The sequence below is a fragment of the Varanus komodoensis genome, unplaced genomic scaffold, assembly GCF_004798865.1.
Source record: "Varanus komodoensis strain SLA01 unplaced genomic scaffold, ASM479886v1 scaffold55, whole genome shotgun sequence".
NCBI lineage: Eukaryota > Metazoa > Chordata > Lepidosauria > Squamata > Varanidae > Varanus > Varanus komodoensis.
Window position 1 is genome coordinate 682,863 of NW_025336157.1, and position 15,733 is coordinate 698,595.

The window sequence follows — 15,733 nt, forward strand, 5'->3', positions numbered from 1 at the left end:
GGATCTAATCCGAACAGCGATTTCTGGGGGCAGCTTTTTGTAAGCCAGAATGAGTCGCTGCTCTCCTCCTCTAGCAGTTGAGAGAGAGGGGGGCCATTGTCCAGGATAAGCTGGGGACTGCAAAAAACATTTTTAAGGCCTCGAAGGCAGGCCTTTCCTCGCCGAGGTGCAGCCCGCCGAGCGGACGCGTGGGCCCGATGCTGGGCGGTGGAGTGGGGGCTCCCGTCCAGCCCTCTGCCGAAGCGGGGAGGGCTCAGGGAGGCCTGGAGAGACACCGCCGGGGCTCCCTGAGGAAGCCTCGCTTTCCAAAGACCAGCCCAGCAGAAGCCCTGCTCAGACACGTCCCGGTGATTCAGCCTGGGCCCTCAGCCCGGCAGTGGCTGCCTCCGCATGCGCTGCCACGCACGGCCAGCCGGGGCGATGTTGCGGCACCCGCTTGGGCTGCGGGGCAAATGCCAGCCGCGCGGGCGGCCGGGGAGGAACGGCCGACATCGCCGCCACCACCTCCCCAGGGCAAGGCGACTGTCGGCTGAAACCAGGCCAGGCGACCCCCTCCTGCGACGGCAGGGTGACTTCCGGCACTGGCAGGTGTGCCGCCGAGCGAGCGTGAACGATCGGTGTAGTTGGGCAGCTGTCACGGGCCCGTAGGGGATTCCTGGAAAAAAATTCTGCTGGAGCTGCGTCGTGTTGCCGCCTGCTACGATGCGCGGGGCTTGTTGAGGAATTTTTTTGGCTCGCTCTGTCCTCCTTGCTTTCAGCCATTTCTTCTACTGGGTTGTGCTTTCCTCTCCATGAGGAGCTGTCGGAAGTTGATTTCAGGCCCTGGGTTCCAAGAGGTCCTCCATCCACACCTCACACCATGCACAAAGGGCGGAAACAGAGGCCCAGAACAGGCACTTTGTCTAAGCCTGCCTAGTGGATTTCTGGAAGCAGTGACGGCAGACTCCTTCAATCTATGTCTCATTCTCCTAGCCCCGACATTGGCTAGGGGCTAAATAGAGGAGTTACTAGGGTAAAATAAAGGAAAACGTGTATTTCTTGCAAGAGGAACAAAGGCAGCGTATAAATGGCGATAAAATACCCAGAAGACCTGGGAGAACGAGAATTTTTGTTTGTTTGTTTTTTGGCTTGGTACCTAAAAAATAGCAGAATAGATCTTAATGACTCCTGAAGGCACAGAAACCCTGCCAGATAAGAAGTTAAAGATTGCTAGGAAGGCTGAGACGGCCAACCGAGTGATGATAACAATGGGCTCCTGGCTGATAAAAGTGTTTGCACTTGATTTGGTGATCTGTTGTTTAATGAATTAAAAGATGACGCCCATTTGCATATTACCAATACAGCAGCATTGGTTCCTTTCTGAGATACTGAAAGGAAAGTAGGAGGTCCGTAAACGTTTAACGAACATTGTGCACATCGCTTGCGGGAAAGCCGGCATTCCTATTTTGCATTGTGTGGCCTGTTAGCAACATACAAGAAACAAGTAGCTCCGTGAAGTCTGCCCTGTCCGTTTGTTCCATTTATAGCCCGCCCCGTGTCCTCCAAGGCTGTATATACCTTGCCTGCCGCAGGGGCGCAGAATTTTAGTCCTGGGGCCAAATCCAAGTCTCATCCCTTCCTCTGGACCCACTGACTTTCTCCCGACAAGCGGTTCCCCAGCTTTTGTGCAGCCCCCCGATTCTCCCCATTTCTAAAGGACTGAACCCCCGAAGGGTTGGCTGCTGGTAGTGAAGGGTTTAACCTAAAGAAAAATGCTGGGATTTGAGGGTATCTTGGCCCCTGTTGTGCCTGCCACCGTTGGAATGCAAGCCGGAAAGTCGCTCCAAATTGGCATTCTGCGGTCAAATATTCTGTACCCACATCCAACTCTGACCTGGCCACGTCTGGTACCTGCTCCTTCTACCTGCAGATGGCAGGAATTGGACCTGGGTGTTCAGGTGCAGCTCCCTCTCCAACCGGCACTGGATATTCCTGTGGCGCGAGTTCCTATTTTGGCAACGAAAAGCCCATGCGGCGTAGAGGTCGGACTGTGGTCGGACTGCGATGCGGGAGACCTGATTTCTTTTTGCCACTGAGCTGAGCAGCTCACCGGATGATTTTGGGCCAGGAAATCTCAGCTGGGCCCACCTCCCCAGGTGGTTGTGCAGACGACTGTGCCAACTGCTTTGGGATTCTTGCAAAAAGGAAAAAGGGCCCATCGAGGTTTGGGACAGTGTTCCAACATGCTTGATGGGATTCTGGAGAACGAAAAAAGCTCAGAGGATATACATGGGCTTGTAAGCAAACGCTGCGTCTGAGCGCCTGCTCTGGGGCACATGGAACATTCCCGGACATCCTGTGACATCACAGCGGCTCAGTCAATGGCCGCTGGCGACTGGCAGGCCGAAGGCGAGGTATACCCTTCGGTAGGGCAGAAATTACAAGCCTGGCCTGCGGTTGGGTGGGGATGATGGGGTTTGTTTCACGGAGGAAGCAAGAACAGGAAAGCGTCCAGTTTGGGCATCTGGCGGCTAACTGGGTTGTGGGGAGAGAGCGGCACACTGAATGGCGTGCACTTTGTGTTGCAGATGAGCGAGAGGCTGTGCAGAAGAAAACGTTCACCAAATGGGTCAATTCTCACCTGGCCCGCGTCACCTGCCGCATCAGCGACCTGTACAGCGATCTGCGTGACGGACGGATGCTCCTGCGCCTCCTGGAGGTCCTCTCAGGGGAGCAGCTGGTGAGTGGCTGAGACGCGGACAGTTCTGCCCGCAGCCGCCTTGGGCCCAAGCAACAGTTTCAGCATTTCAGTGCACTTTAAAGCAAGCCGAAATACAAATTTATCTCCACGATACATGTCCCATTGAAGAAGTGTTTCAAGTAGAAGACGTCACTGAGAAAGGGAAACTTGAGTACGCTCAGCTTGACTAATGGGAGTCGAGGGGAGTTTGGGAAGGAAAAAGAAAAGCAGCAGCAGATCTGAGGGATCGGGAAGATGGACCTGTTGTATAGATCGGTGATTCCTTTTCTGTTCCACTCGCAAAGTGCTGAAAGGCAGGAAGATAGATAGTTCTGGGGATTGAATGTGTAGGTTGTATCTGTTTAAAATTCTCTTGGCAACTTTGTTCATTTTGGTTTGGCTTGTTCTGTTTATTTTGGTTTGCTTTGTTTCACATTCTTTTTTATGTATACATTTATGTTAAGAAAAAGGTGTTACGAATGGGATGGTATATAAAAGCTTTCGACGAATAAATAAAAAATTAAATATATAAATTTGTGGCCAGGGAATAAAACTTGCAAGGGGCCCTTAGAGAAGAGCAGGCTTTCTCCATCCTGGCCACGTCTCTTAGCTCTGCTCAGGTGAGACTAACCCCGATCACCTCCTCCGCAGGAGGTGCACACCTGTTCCCACAATTCCACATTTCGCTGCCCTTGCAGGTGAGCGCGGAACAGCCCATTCCCAGGCTAAGCAGGGCAGTTTTTCCGGTTTCCCGGCAGCCTGGCAACAAGATCCGTCTTGCCTGGCAACTTGGCAGGAGATTTTTCTGCCTGCTGGATTTCTGGCAGATGTTCACGGGGAGATCCCGCAGCTAGCTAGAAGATGCCCCAGGCGCCACAGGGTGAAGGGAACCAAGCAGGCTGCCTTGGACCATCCAGACCCATCTGCCCCAGCTCGGATGGGCACTTAAAGGAATGCAGAATGAATTCCCACAACACTCATTTGCTGAGTCTCTCCAGGGCGAGATGGAAACTGCTCGATCGGGGTTGTTGACCGGGAGCTGTGTGTGTTTTGGGACTGCGCTCGGGAACTTGGTTTAGGGTTAGGTTGTTCGGGATCACGCAAATAGATCAGCTGGATTCCTGACTTGGTGGCTTTGTGAAAGTGGCAACAAAGCAGTTTCCAGAGCCCCACACCGGAGCTGGGGGATAGCAGGTGTGCTCAGAAGTGGAAGCCTGTGAGCCCCATTCAGTTCTGCCACATTCCCGGGCTCAAATTCTTTAATCGTGAGTGTCTGTCTTCAGCCTCAGGCTCTGGGTGGTGGATCTCAGATTCTAGTGAAAACGACTTGTAAGAAGGCCCACACCTGTGGTAGGTGAGCATCTCTTCTCACCTTGCGTAGTGAAGCTATAAAAATTGCTGTTACGCAATGGTACGGATGGGGGTGGTTTTTAAAGGGGATTAGTCACATCTGTGGAGGATCAGGCCATCCGAGACTACCAGCCCCTGGGGCCACAGGCTGCCTCCAGGATCAGAGACAGTGTGCCTAGGGCGACTAGTTGCTGGGGAACATGGGTACGAAGGTGCTGTTGCATTCCTGGTCTGCTTATGGGTGTCCCGTGAGCACTTGTGGGAGAAGATGGGTCTCTGGTCTGATGTTATTACACTCAGATCTTGCATTTCTTACTCGGCCTTCTCCCCGTTTTATTTTCACAGCAGCCCTGTGAGGTAGGCTAGGCTGGCCCAAAGCCATCCAGAGTGAGCTTGGCAGCTGAACTGCTGAGCAAGGCGGGCTCCTCGTCCAGACGCTTGCATGCAAATGGGCTGCCGTGCAGTTGGTGGTGGGACGTTGTCTGACTTCCTCCTGCGGACTGCAAACGGCCACCCGTCGCAGCATCCTAGTCCTCATTTCTGCCTGGGGTTTCCCTCCCAGCCCCTTGCTGGCTTTTCCTCCTCCGCTCGTCTCATTTTGCTGTCCTTTGCTGGGGCGTCTCTGCTCTTCCATCCAGCGGCATGGTTTTGCGTTCACAGGCAGAGAGGAAATTCTGCTAGGCAGGCGCCTGACCTGTCCCTCCCTGGAGGGTGGGGGGTCGAACCTCGGCGGCACCCAGACAAAGCTCTTCCGGCAACGCCGACTGGGAATGCTGTGTCGGGAGGCTGGTCTAACCGGCTGCCTGCCCGCCTGGTGCAGGGCTTGGCATATTTTGGACTGTAGGCGTGCTGAGCATTTTTGGAAGCAGAATTCCTCTGCGCAGAGAACACGGAGGGGTCTGTGATGGGAGAAAGAGACAGGAGCTCTGGGAATTGCGCCTCCTCGTCTCCGTCGCTTGCCCCGGCTGAGGTGGCGGTGGCGGCAAGGAAGTGGAGTGCCAAGGGGTCTTCCGTGTGAGTCCCTGAGTGGAGGGGGCTCATGGGAAAGCCTCGCCGGGGACCCTCCGAAACCTGGAGCCGGCACGGCTGAATTTCCTTGGCAAAGGAATCAGCGATCCGACGCCCAGTACCGGGAGGTCCCCGCACGAATCTGCCGCGTGGCTGCACTTGGGATCCCGTGTCTGTTCAGGTCACGGCACCTCGGAAAGGTTATTAAGGATATTACTTAATTGTGATCATTAACTTTGTTTCATGGACGAGAGCTTTAAACCAGTCGAAAGGAATTTGCAAAGGAAAATGCAACCAGGGCCGTAATTACGGAACAAGGATTTTGAGAGGGAGACTCAGGAGCCCAAGTGAGCGGCCTTTCCCCATCTCTCAGAGGTGCTGGGCTCCAACTCCTATTTCCAGGCACGTGTCTGGGCCTGCTGTGGAGGATGGGAGTAGCAGTCCAACATATCCAGGGGTAACTAACCTCAAGGAGAGGGAAGGCCTGAGACTCCTACGTTTTGGAAGGGATTTTGAAATCCCTTTCCTGTAACCATGGGCAGGCTTGGTGACATGCGGAAGGCACTCTGGACGTGCTCAGGGACTCTGGGACTTGTCCACCAATCGGAGGACCAAAGGCCACTGAGGGGTTGCAGTGGCCGGCTTCCTAGGAAAGCACAGCCACAAGGACTCGGAAGCTAAGAACTGGCATTGGCGTTTTGCATTTTCCCTCTTCCTTCTCAATTTCTTTTTCTTTCCCAGAGCTAGTCCGGGGTTTGTAGGCTATATTTCTGTTGAAACACGCATCTGTTAAAAGATAAGCTGAATTGAGGTTCAGCTTGGGGACTCTGCCCAGTCGTGGATGTCATTTATTATCTATTTATTTAAGGTTTTCTGTACTGAGATCGTCCGCCAAAAAGGCTGTCAGAGTGACTTACAAGGATAAATAATACTGAGACAGTCCTTGCCCTCTGGCCTATAATTCAGAACAGCACGACACAAAAGGAAAGGGTTTGAAAGGGAGGAGGAAAAATGCGAAGTGGAACTACCAGTTCTTCATTTCAAAGTTTTAGAGATGTTCTCTCTGTCAGGTAGGGGCGAAACAAGCTTCCCGCAGCAAATCCTTCCAAAACACTTTTTCAAACATGAACACCTTTTGAAAGCAATACAACATCGCAACAGCAAGCGAAGTTCACTCAGGGAGGGAAGGAAATGTGTCTCTGGTTGGTGCCTGAAGCCGGCTAGAGTTGGCGCCTCCCAAAGACCACCTTATTCCGCCAAGGTGGGCGCCACCACCGAGAAGACCCCGGCTACTCTAAGTTGGCCAACTGTGGGACATGCTGCCGCTAGTCAGAACCTCTCCAATGGTCTTGATTCCAATTAATTAATCAATCCATCTCTCTCTCTCTCTTGCCTGCTAGCCGAAGCCCACCAAGGGCCGGATGCGCATCCACTGCCTGGAAAATGTGGACAAGGCCCTGCAGTTCTTAAAGGAACAGCGCGTCCACCTGGAGAATATGGGGTCTCACGACATCGTCGATGGGAATCATCGCCTGACGTTGGGTCTTATCTGGACCATCATCCTCCGCTTCCAGGTACCGTGCCAGCCTCGCATCTCCCGTCTCCCTCCTCCTCGCTCTCCACTTGGCCCGGCCCTCCACCTTTGGTCCAGAAACAATTGTGTGCCAAATACACAGAAGGAGAGACCAGGGTAGTGTATATGCAGACTCCTTTCCCCCCCAAAACATCCACTTTCATTTCAGACGAGGGGATCCACAACATGAAGGCATGTTTCTAGCCCTCATGGCCACTAAGTCGCTCTTAAAAGCATGCGGATGGAGGGGTTGCCTGAAGAATATTTCCGGAAGTTGTAAGACGCCTTGCGAGCTTGTAATATTGTCAAAAGAAAGGGAAGCCCACCTCACTTCCGTGCTTAACCATCTTCCGAACACTGGTGAAGATGAGAGATGTCTTTGAATTGTATAATTTGAATGTCTCCATCCGTCTGCACTTTTTAATATCAAAAGAAAAAAAGATTCCCATCGCATGGATTGACTTTGCACGACACAAGAACCCACTGGGAGTAATCAGCCAGAGGAGGTCGCTGAGATGTTGAAATCTGGAATACCTTGTGCAGCTTGGCTTATTCCAGGGCAGCAAACTAGCCGGATGACCTTGGATTGTTAAAGACCTGCTTGGATCCATGCTGGGGTGTCAGATCATCTGAACCCAGGGGATTGATTTCACTGGGGGGGTGGGGGGATTGAGCTGAGCTGTTTGGCAGGAGCAGCAAAAATTCCAGTCGCCTTTTGCCATCTTGTTCATGCCACTGCGAGCGGCAGCTCCTTCGCCAGCGCCGGGGGGCTAGGATCCACCGATTCCTGGTGGATAACTGATCACCGGCCACCCTTTTAAAAAATGGTTCCGCTGCAGAAAATTGCACGGACGTATTTGTGGTTTTCCCAGTCTTTCACAAGCGTGCAAGTGCGTGCTTACAGCTATCCTGTGCGCGTTCTTGGCTTGTCAATTTCCTCTGTCAAAAGAAGCCCCAGAGTAGAATAAGCAATATACGTGAAAATTAACGAGGTAAAACCTGTGCCAGGCAACACAGGTTGGACAGCCGGAAGAGCGGATTTGCAAAGGACTGACGCAAGAGAAAAATTACGGACGCGACTTCACAACGTTTTGGGTCTGAAAGAAAAAGGGCAGTCTCCATTGTGTATTTTTTTGTATCCAGAAGTGAAAACAAAACAGAGGTGAACACAAAGTTGTCATGATCAGAGTGTGGAAGGAGAAACAAGACAGATTTTGCTCTGAAGGACAGGGGAATATTGTCCAGGGAACTGAGAGGGGCGGGGGCGGGGGAGGAGAAGCCTGGTTCACAGGGTTGTGTTGAGCGAATGTAGCCACTATATTTTTTGCTGTTAGTTTTTCATGTTTAATGTTATACACTGAACGACTTTAATGGCTGGCAGTGCATGATTAGATAGAAAAAGTTTTGAAAAAGACGAAAAAAATGCCAACTGTCTGTTGTGGGGCTTTTGCCTGCCTGCATTTATTGACTTTTATAAGTCACATTAGAACTCTTTGGAGATACCGGAGAAAATGGTTTAAAAGTGAACATAAATGCAAAATCAGAGTAAAGAGACGCAACATAAGAATCGCATAATATTGTCTCGCTTTGTGCTGGCTGCAGAATTATGCCTTGTTTTAGCTGGGTGCAGAATTTGGCTGGGCTTGGCACAGGTTTTTAAATCGAAATTGGCATCCTGTTGGTGATTATATCTTATTGTTTTGTCATCCCCTGTAGATCCAGGATATCAGTGTCGAGACAGAGGACAATAAAGAGAAAAAATCTGCAAAGGATGCATTATTACTGTGGTGCCAGATGAAAACAGCTGGGTAAGGTGAAATTTGGAGCATTGGGGACTCACCTGTCGCTAGTTTCTGCCCCCCCCCCCCATGAGGCCTAATCCTGCCCAACTGGGTGGGACACAACCCAGATTCTCCTGTTTTGTTTTCCACCATGTCAGGGATCGATGTTGCTAGAAGCCAGGAGCTAGAAGAAAGGCAGCCACGAAAGGCACTCTGTACATGTTCAGAAGCTCAATTGCTAATGGCCAAGCATCTCACACTAGGGCAGAGCTTCCCAACCTTTTGGACCCAGAGGCACATTTAAGACTTAGCCAAACTGTGGGAATCTCATAAAATGCTGAGATTGCTGTCACATCTCTGCCTCTTATTTGCCTCTTATTGAAGGAAAACGTTTGTTTTATGTTTATGGGGCACTGCAGTTCTTCTTTTTAATAAGGGATTGAGTGATTGGCAGTGATGCCATATAGTTGATGCGTCCTCCCTCGCAGGGTTGTTGTGAAGATAAATAGGACAAGGATTATGTAAAGTGTCTTGGAATTTTTGCAGGAAAAAGATAATATCTGAATAATATCTTTGTACTTGAGCAGTCTTCAATTTGTACGAATGGACCTGTTCTTCTAAATTAACTTTCTCATGGAAATTAAGTGCAAGGATACGTAAATGGATTCCCTTTTGACACGTAAATGACCGATAATTTTAGAAAATTAAGACCGACATTGGAAGGATAAACATTCGTAGCTTATAAGACAGTGGAATGAAGCTTTTCAAACACTTTTAATGTATGAATGGGTGGCTTGTAGCTACCAACTTCAAAGAGATATTTCTTCGGATATGTGGTCCACTTCTGGGGAAACTTATTTATAATTGCTAGAAATGTGTGTGTGTTTCATACAAATCCATGTATGCATCTTTTCAAAACATGGAGACAATTTAAAAAATGAGGCACCCGTGGGCACCACACGTTGGGGAACTCGCACAGGTACCTCTCTGGCTTGGGGGTCCCTGGAGTAAGACCTGTTTGGGCCATTTTTTGTAGTTTTTCAGAGATGACAAAACACTCTTGCTCTGTGTCCAACAGTACGGATTAGTATTGCTATGGATTAGTGCTACCTGATTCACCCCTTACTGATAAATCAAAATTGATCTTGCACCGAATCCATTGTATTGGAGCATCTGTTCTGGTCCCTTCCCTACAATCCTTTTCTGTTTGCAGGTACCCGAATGTAAACATCCACAACTTTACCACCAGCTGGCGGGACGGCCTGGCTTTCAATGCAATTGTACACAAACACAGGTCAGTGATTGAATAGTTTTAGCCTCTGGACTGACAGCTTTATGAGGCCTCGTCTTGATGGCAGTGGGCCTTGCTTTAGCTGATAGTGCTTATTCACTTACTTCAAAATATATGAAGCAATCCCGTCTGCTTTTGCAGCCCCTTGAGCATTTCTCATAAATGCCCGGTCATGAGGACTAGAAACTTGGCTTTACAAAAGTAGAATGGGGTGCCAGAAAATGGGCAGTGCCGCTTTTGGTTGCTTTTCTGCCACTGAGGGCATCGCAGGATACACACGACCCTGCCTGTGTCTCCCCGTCTCTGCTCAGCCACGTTGGGTTTTCCGGTCTCCTCCTTGTGGGTCGGCACTTTGTGCAGTTGTGTCAGGCGTGGCTTCAGTGCTGAATAAACGCCGTGCAGCAGAAGCAGCTTTGCTCCTCGTGCCCATTGTTTGGAGAGAATTCTATTTTTCATTTTATGGAAACGAGAGACTCTGGGGCTATCAGGCGAAGGTGGCTGGAACGCGCTTAGGACAGGCCAAACGATAAAAGAAAAGGGGAGGGGAGATGGGACCCCTTGCTGGGAGATGCTGTAGTTTTGCCAGAGGGTTTACTGTGGATGCGGAGAACATCGGTCTGTCTGTGGCTATTGCCCACGACTGCCGTGCACAGAAGAGTCAGGGCTCAAAGGCAGGGAAACCCTCTGCTTGCAAGCTTCTGGATGCAGTCGGCTGTCCGTCGTCGGTAACACAGCACTAGGCCGTTCAGACCTGTGATTCTGACCCAGCCGGGCAAGTCTTACATTCCTGGGGTGTGTCCATTTTCACTTTTTCCTTTGCAACAGGCCAGACCTGATAGACATCGATAACCTGAAGAAATGCAACGCCCACTACAACCTTCAGAATGCCTTCAACATTGCCGAAAAGGAACTGGGCCTCACCAAGCTCCTGGACCCGGAAGGTGGGTTCTGCCGGTGCCGGCTGGTGTCTGCTGGGCCCGACGGGGCGCAGGGCAGGGCAGCAAAGCATAATTCCCAAGGAAGGAGTCACCGCAGGCAGGACCATGGGGTTCTCTCCAGAGCAGGGGCCCATTGCACAGGATGGGCAGACTGAGGCATGCGGGTTAACCTCAGAGCAAAGGGAGGAACACAACGATCGGGAGAGGTTCTCGACCGTGAATGCTAAGACGAAAGAGGGAGGGTGGGGAAGAAAGACTTTAAAATTGTGTGTGATGGGGAATTGGGGCAAAACACAAGATTTGGGGGACTCCTGCCACGTCTCGCAGATCTTAGAGTCGTTCTCTCGTTCCTGGAACACCATTTAAAAAATAAAGAGGAAGAAAAGAACAAAATGCAAGAGATAGGAAGAAAAAGGACGGACGGACGGACGGACAGATGGTTACATCTGGAGCTCTGGCTTCCTCCTTGCCCTGTGTGGCATGTGGGGGAATCCAGGCGTTTCCCCTCGAGCAAACGGGCTCGGTCTTCCCCCAGTTCCCCCAGCCTCTCCCACATCTCCCCTCCTCCTGCTGCTCCCTAGATGTGAACGTGGACCAGCCGGATGAGAAGTCCATCATCACTTACGTGGCGACGTATTACCACTACTTCTCCAAGATGAAGGCGTTAGCCGTGGAAGGGAAGCGCATCGGGAAGGTACCTCGGGCCGAACGGAGGCCTTGAGGGAGGGTGGTGCTGGGACGCGCTTCCATCCAGATGTCGCCGGGCGTGTGTGGGGGGGGGGGCGGGCAGAAACGAAGCTGGGCCGTTGGGGGAGACGAGGCGCCGTTTTGTCGGCGTGAGCGGGGGCTTCAAGGCGTGCAAACTACCTGGGAATCGCCGGGGAAAAACCTCCAAGACGCCTCGGGAAGGGACTGCAGCCAAGTTTCAAGCCTGCGGGCTCTTCCTGGCCTGCGAAGAGGCCGGCTGTGTGCGCCTCCGTGCTGGCCAGGGAGGGAGGGAGCCCGGCGGCTGGCAAAGGGGAGACGGGGGAATTTGTCCCTGGCTGGGTCACGTGGTGGAGCTCCGGCCTCGGGCTGGGAGCGGCACAGCGGCCCCAGGCCGGCGGCCCTTTCGCGGGGGGCCCAGCGCCCGCGGTGACGCGGTTCCCCCGGCAGGTGCTGGACTACGCCATCGAGGCGGACAAGCTCATCGAGAAGTACGAGACGCTGGCCTCCGACCTCCTGCAGTGGATCGAGCAAACCATCCTGACGCTGAACGACCGGAAGCTGGCCAACTGCCTGAGCGGGGTGCAGAATCAGCTGCAGGCCTTCAACACCTACCGCACCGTGGAAAAGCCCCCCAAGTACGTCGGGCCGCCCTGAGCCCATTGCTGAGGGGGCCCGGAGGGGGCTTTCTTTCACACCCTCCGGCGCCCGTGCGGAAGGGGGCAGAATAATTCCGCTTCCTTTGGATGCACTGCAGGGCTTACGGTGTTTAAACGGGACTTGGAAAAGCCCCCGTTCGAGACCTCCCTTGGCCGTGAAGTTGCTGAGTGTCTCATCCTAGCCTCCCTCACAGGGTTGTTGTGAGGATGAATGGGAGAGGAGGGGCGTGTGCGTTGCTTTGGGCTTCTTGCAAGCAATAGGACAACTTAAAATTTAATAAATGCACCTGTCTGAGTTTGTACTTCCTAAAACAAGTCAGCTAACTTCAAAATTGGAGCTTCTCAGAGTTTTTCAGAAACAACACAGACCAACCATGTGTATCAAGGAAAATAGCATTCAGAAATTAGGATGCAAGGACACGGGCTTGTAAAAATGTGCTCATGGGCAAAACGCCTCATGTCTATATTGGGCACGATGACGGATCGGTAACTGCTGTGAAATTTCTGCTCATCGTGCATTTAAAAATAGACAAAATGAAGTCAAGCAGGATGCTTAGGGTGTCCCCATTTTATTTATTTATTTTTGTTTAAAACGTTTCTGTGCCGCCCCATCGCAACAACGCCTCCCGCTGGATCCAGCCTTTTCGCACTCCCAGTCTCTCCAAATGTCCACTTTTGCTCTTGGCCTGAGCTTTCCCCTCGTTTTTCTCTTATCATTCCATTCCCAGGTTCACAGAGAAGGGCAACCTTGAAGTTCTGCTTTTCACCATCCAAAGCAAAATGAGGGCTAACAACCAGAAGGTTTACACACCCCGGGAAGGGCGACTCATCTCCGACATTAACAAGGCAAGACCCCATCGGCCCTCTCCCCTCCGAAACATGCTTGGGTAGATTCTGGCGCACCTCCTGTTCTAACTTCCTACAACCACTGCGATTCTAATTCTAAAGGAAAGAAAAATACGCTGTGCGTTGAGCAGAATAGCTTTTAGAAATTCAGTGCGCACTCGTGGACATGTTTGGACAGAAAAGCACATTAAAACCGTTCAGAGAATGATTTGGCTGATTGTGGATGGTATATAAAAGTTTTAATAAAATAAAATAAAATAGAGAAGAAGTTCCACAGTTCCCTCTGGCCGTGGGAATGCTGGGGATCACAGGAATTTTTCTGCAGACGCAGAGTTGTGTCCCGGGGGGCTCTTTTCGGAGGGGGAGAGTTGGTGGCCAGCTTGTTCTTTCCCTTCTCTGTCCCCAGGGCTGGGAGAGGCTGGAGAAAGCCGAGCACGAGCGGGAGCTGGCGCTGCGCAACGAGCTGATCCGGCAGGAGAAGCTGGAGCAGCTGGCCGCCCGCTTCGACCGCAAAGCGGCCATGCGTGAGACCTGGCTGAGCGAGAACCAGCGCCTCGTCTCCCAGGTGGGTTCTGCGCAGAGGCGGGGGGAGCCTGTGTGCAAGGCAGGGCCGCCCCTCCTGTGGGTCACCGGCAGCCATTCCTGGCAACACTGTGAGGGGCAATCAGGCCCATTCCACCAGCTCCGTTGAAAGGGGGCGTTTTTACTCCTCTTCCCTCCTCATCCCTTTTCCTTGCATGTCGTGCCTTTTCAGTTTGTAAACCTTTGCCGACAGGGACTCTGGCTTTATGCGGGCCACTCTAGGAGCTTTTTTTGATAAGGTGCAGAATAAAAATGCATAAATATTGCGGCAACTTCAGATGGAAGCACAGTGAGCCCCGTAGCTTAGACATTCATTCATTCATTCATTCATTCATAGCATTTATTTATTTATTTATTTGATTTATATCCTGCCTTTTTCCTGCAAAGGGCACAAGGCAGCTTACATCTCCTCCTTCATCTTATCCCCACAACAACAAATCTGTGAGGCAGGCTGGGCTGAGAGCCTGTGACTGGCCCAGAGTCACCCAGTGGGCTCCATGGCTGAGTGGGGACTCGACCCCGGATCATCTGAGTCCCAGTCCCAAGTTCTTAACCACTGCACCACGCTGCCTCTCTCACCCCACAGTGACCTGTGCTTTCACCTCTGTGCTGCTTTCCCCTTCCTTGCTCCCATTCTTTGGGCCTTTGCGTGCATCCAGACAGGACCCAAGCAGAGGCAAGCCGGCGGAGTCACCCCCCGTTGGCTCCACGGCTGAGCGGGGACTCGACCCCGGACCGCCTGAGTCCCAGTCCCGCGCTCTTCACCACCACACCACACTGGCACACAGTCCCTATACTAGCATCTCGGGCTGGTTTTACAACAAGTAAAACAGAAATCAAAATAGCACGGCGTGCGGTGTAAAACACATTAAAACCCATTAAACATTAAAAGAACCGGATAATTAAAAGGCTTTCTTAAATCAAGGATGGGGCCTGTCATCAGTGCTGGAACGATTGCCCATCTCGCCCCCGTCATGGGAGGGCGAGGCAGGGGGGGTCAGCGTGTGCCTTAAGGGGGAACTGGAGCCCAGCTCCCAGCCGCACCGCAGCCCGGCGTCCTTCAACCAACTCCTTAATTTAATTGCACTCCTTAAAGACCCCCGACTCATAGGATCTGCGCAGGGCGGTGGCATTTGCCGCGGGAGGGAATGACCGCCGTCTGTCCGCCTCCACGGCCCGCAGGACAACTTCGGGTCGGACATGTCGGCGGTGGAGGCCGCCGTGCGGAAGCACGAGGCCATCGAGACAGACATCGTGGCCTACAGCGAGCGGGTGGCCGCCGTCACCGCCGTGGCGGCCGAGCTGGAGGCCGAGGGCTACCACGACCTCAAGCGGGTGCTGGCGCGGAAGAACAACGTGGCCCGGCTTTGGGATTACCTGTGGGAGCTGGTGGCGGCCCGCCGCGAGCACCTGAGGCTGCACCTGGAGCTGCAGAAGATGCTGCAGGACCTTGCCTACCTCATGGACTGGCTGGAGGAGATGAAGGTATGGCCGGGGGGGTGGGGGCGGCATCCACGCCAGGTGCGGAAGCCGTGCGAGCCGAGCAGAGCTGCACGTGACGCCCGGGCAGCGGGCCTGAGGCATGCTCGCTGCCTGCCTGCCTGCCTCCTCTGGGGTCGTGGCAGATGGGCTTCCGAGTAGCTATGCTCCCTTCCCTTTCGAGGGACAGTTCTGCTCCTCCGCGGCTTGGTGCAGACGACGGAAGGGGAACCTTCTCACCCGGGAGAAGGCGTTCCGTCCGTTTCCGGTGAGGGCAGGGAGGGAAAGGATGCTGCGGAGAGAATGTGCCCGAAGGAGGTCCCCGCGGACTTTGGGGTCTGGTCCCACCTTCCCCGGCAGGGCGCCTCCGACAGGCTGCAGTGCAGCTTGAAGCAGGGGGCCCGTTTTGCACAGGGGTGTCCTCTCCCGGTTGCGTCCGGAGCAGAGCTGCGGAAGATTCGCTGGCCTCGGCGTTGGTCCGGGGGACAGTTCTGCTGGGCTGGAGAAGCAGGGGTGGCCGAGCCTGACCCGCTTCCGTCCCCGCTCCCTGTGCCGCTTTTCCACAGGGCCGCCTCCAGTCTCAGGACTTCGGGAAGCATTTGCACAGCGTGGAGGACCTTCTGCAGATCCACGCGCTGGTGGAGGCCGACATCGCGATCCAGGCCAAGCGGGTGAAAGCCATCAGCACGGCCGCCCAGCGCTTTGCAGTGCCTGGAGAGGGTGAGGCCCGCCTCCCTGGGGCTTCAGGAGGGGGGGGAGCGCCCCTTAGTCCCCCTCCGGTCCCATTCTGGCCTCTCCCCTT

The 15,733-nt window shown here is 53.1% G+C and overlaps 1 protein-coding gene across 1 annotated transcript in view; it reads left to right on the top strand.

Moving 5' to 3' along the window:
- Nucleotides 1-15,733, top strand: part of SPTBN2 (spectrin beta, non-erythrocytic 2) — a 61,159-nt gene that overhangs the window by 22,037 nt on the left and 23,389 nt on the right. The window contains exons 6-16 of the mRNA XM_044448750.1: nucleotides 2,568-2,719; nucleotides 6,478-6,651; nucleotides 8,367-8,458; nucleotides 9,645-9,725; nucleotides 10,548-10,663; nucleotides 11,242-11,354; nucleotides 11,816-12,003; nucleotides 12,753-12,870; nucleotides 13,277-13,435; nucleotides 14,635-14,937; nucleotides 15,498-15,651. Coding sequence (XP_044304685.1) covers nucleotides 2,568-2,719; nucleotides 6,478-6,651; nucleotides 8,367-8,458; nucleotides 9,645-9,725; nucleotides 10,548-10,663; nucleotides 11,242-11,354; nucleotides 11,816-12,003; nucleotides 12,753-12,870; nucleotides 13,277-13,435; nucleotides 14,635-14,937; nucleotides 15,498-15,651 — 1,650 coding nt within the window. The remainder of the gene's footprint in view (nucleotides 1-2,567; nucleotides 2,720-6,477; nucleotides 6,652-8,366; nucleotides 8,459-9,644; nucleotides 9,726-10,547; nucleotides 10,664-11,241; nucleotides 11,355-11,815; nucleotides 12,004-12,752; nucleotides 12,871-13,276; nucleotides 13,436-14,634; nucleotides 14,938-15,497; nucleotides 15,652-15,733) is intronic.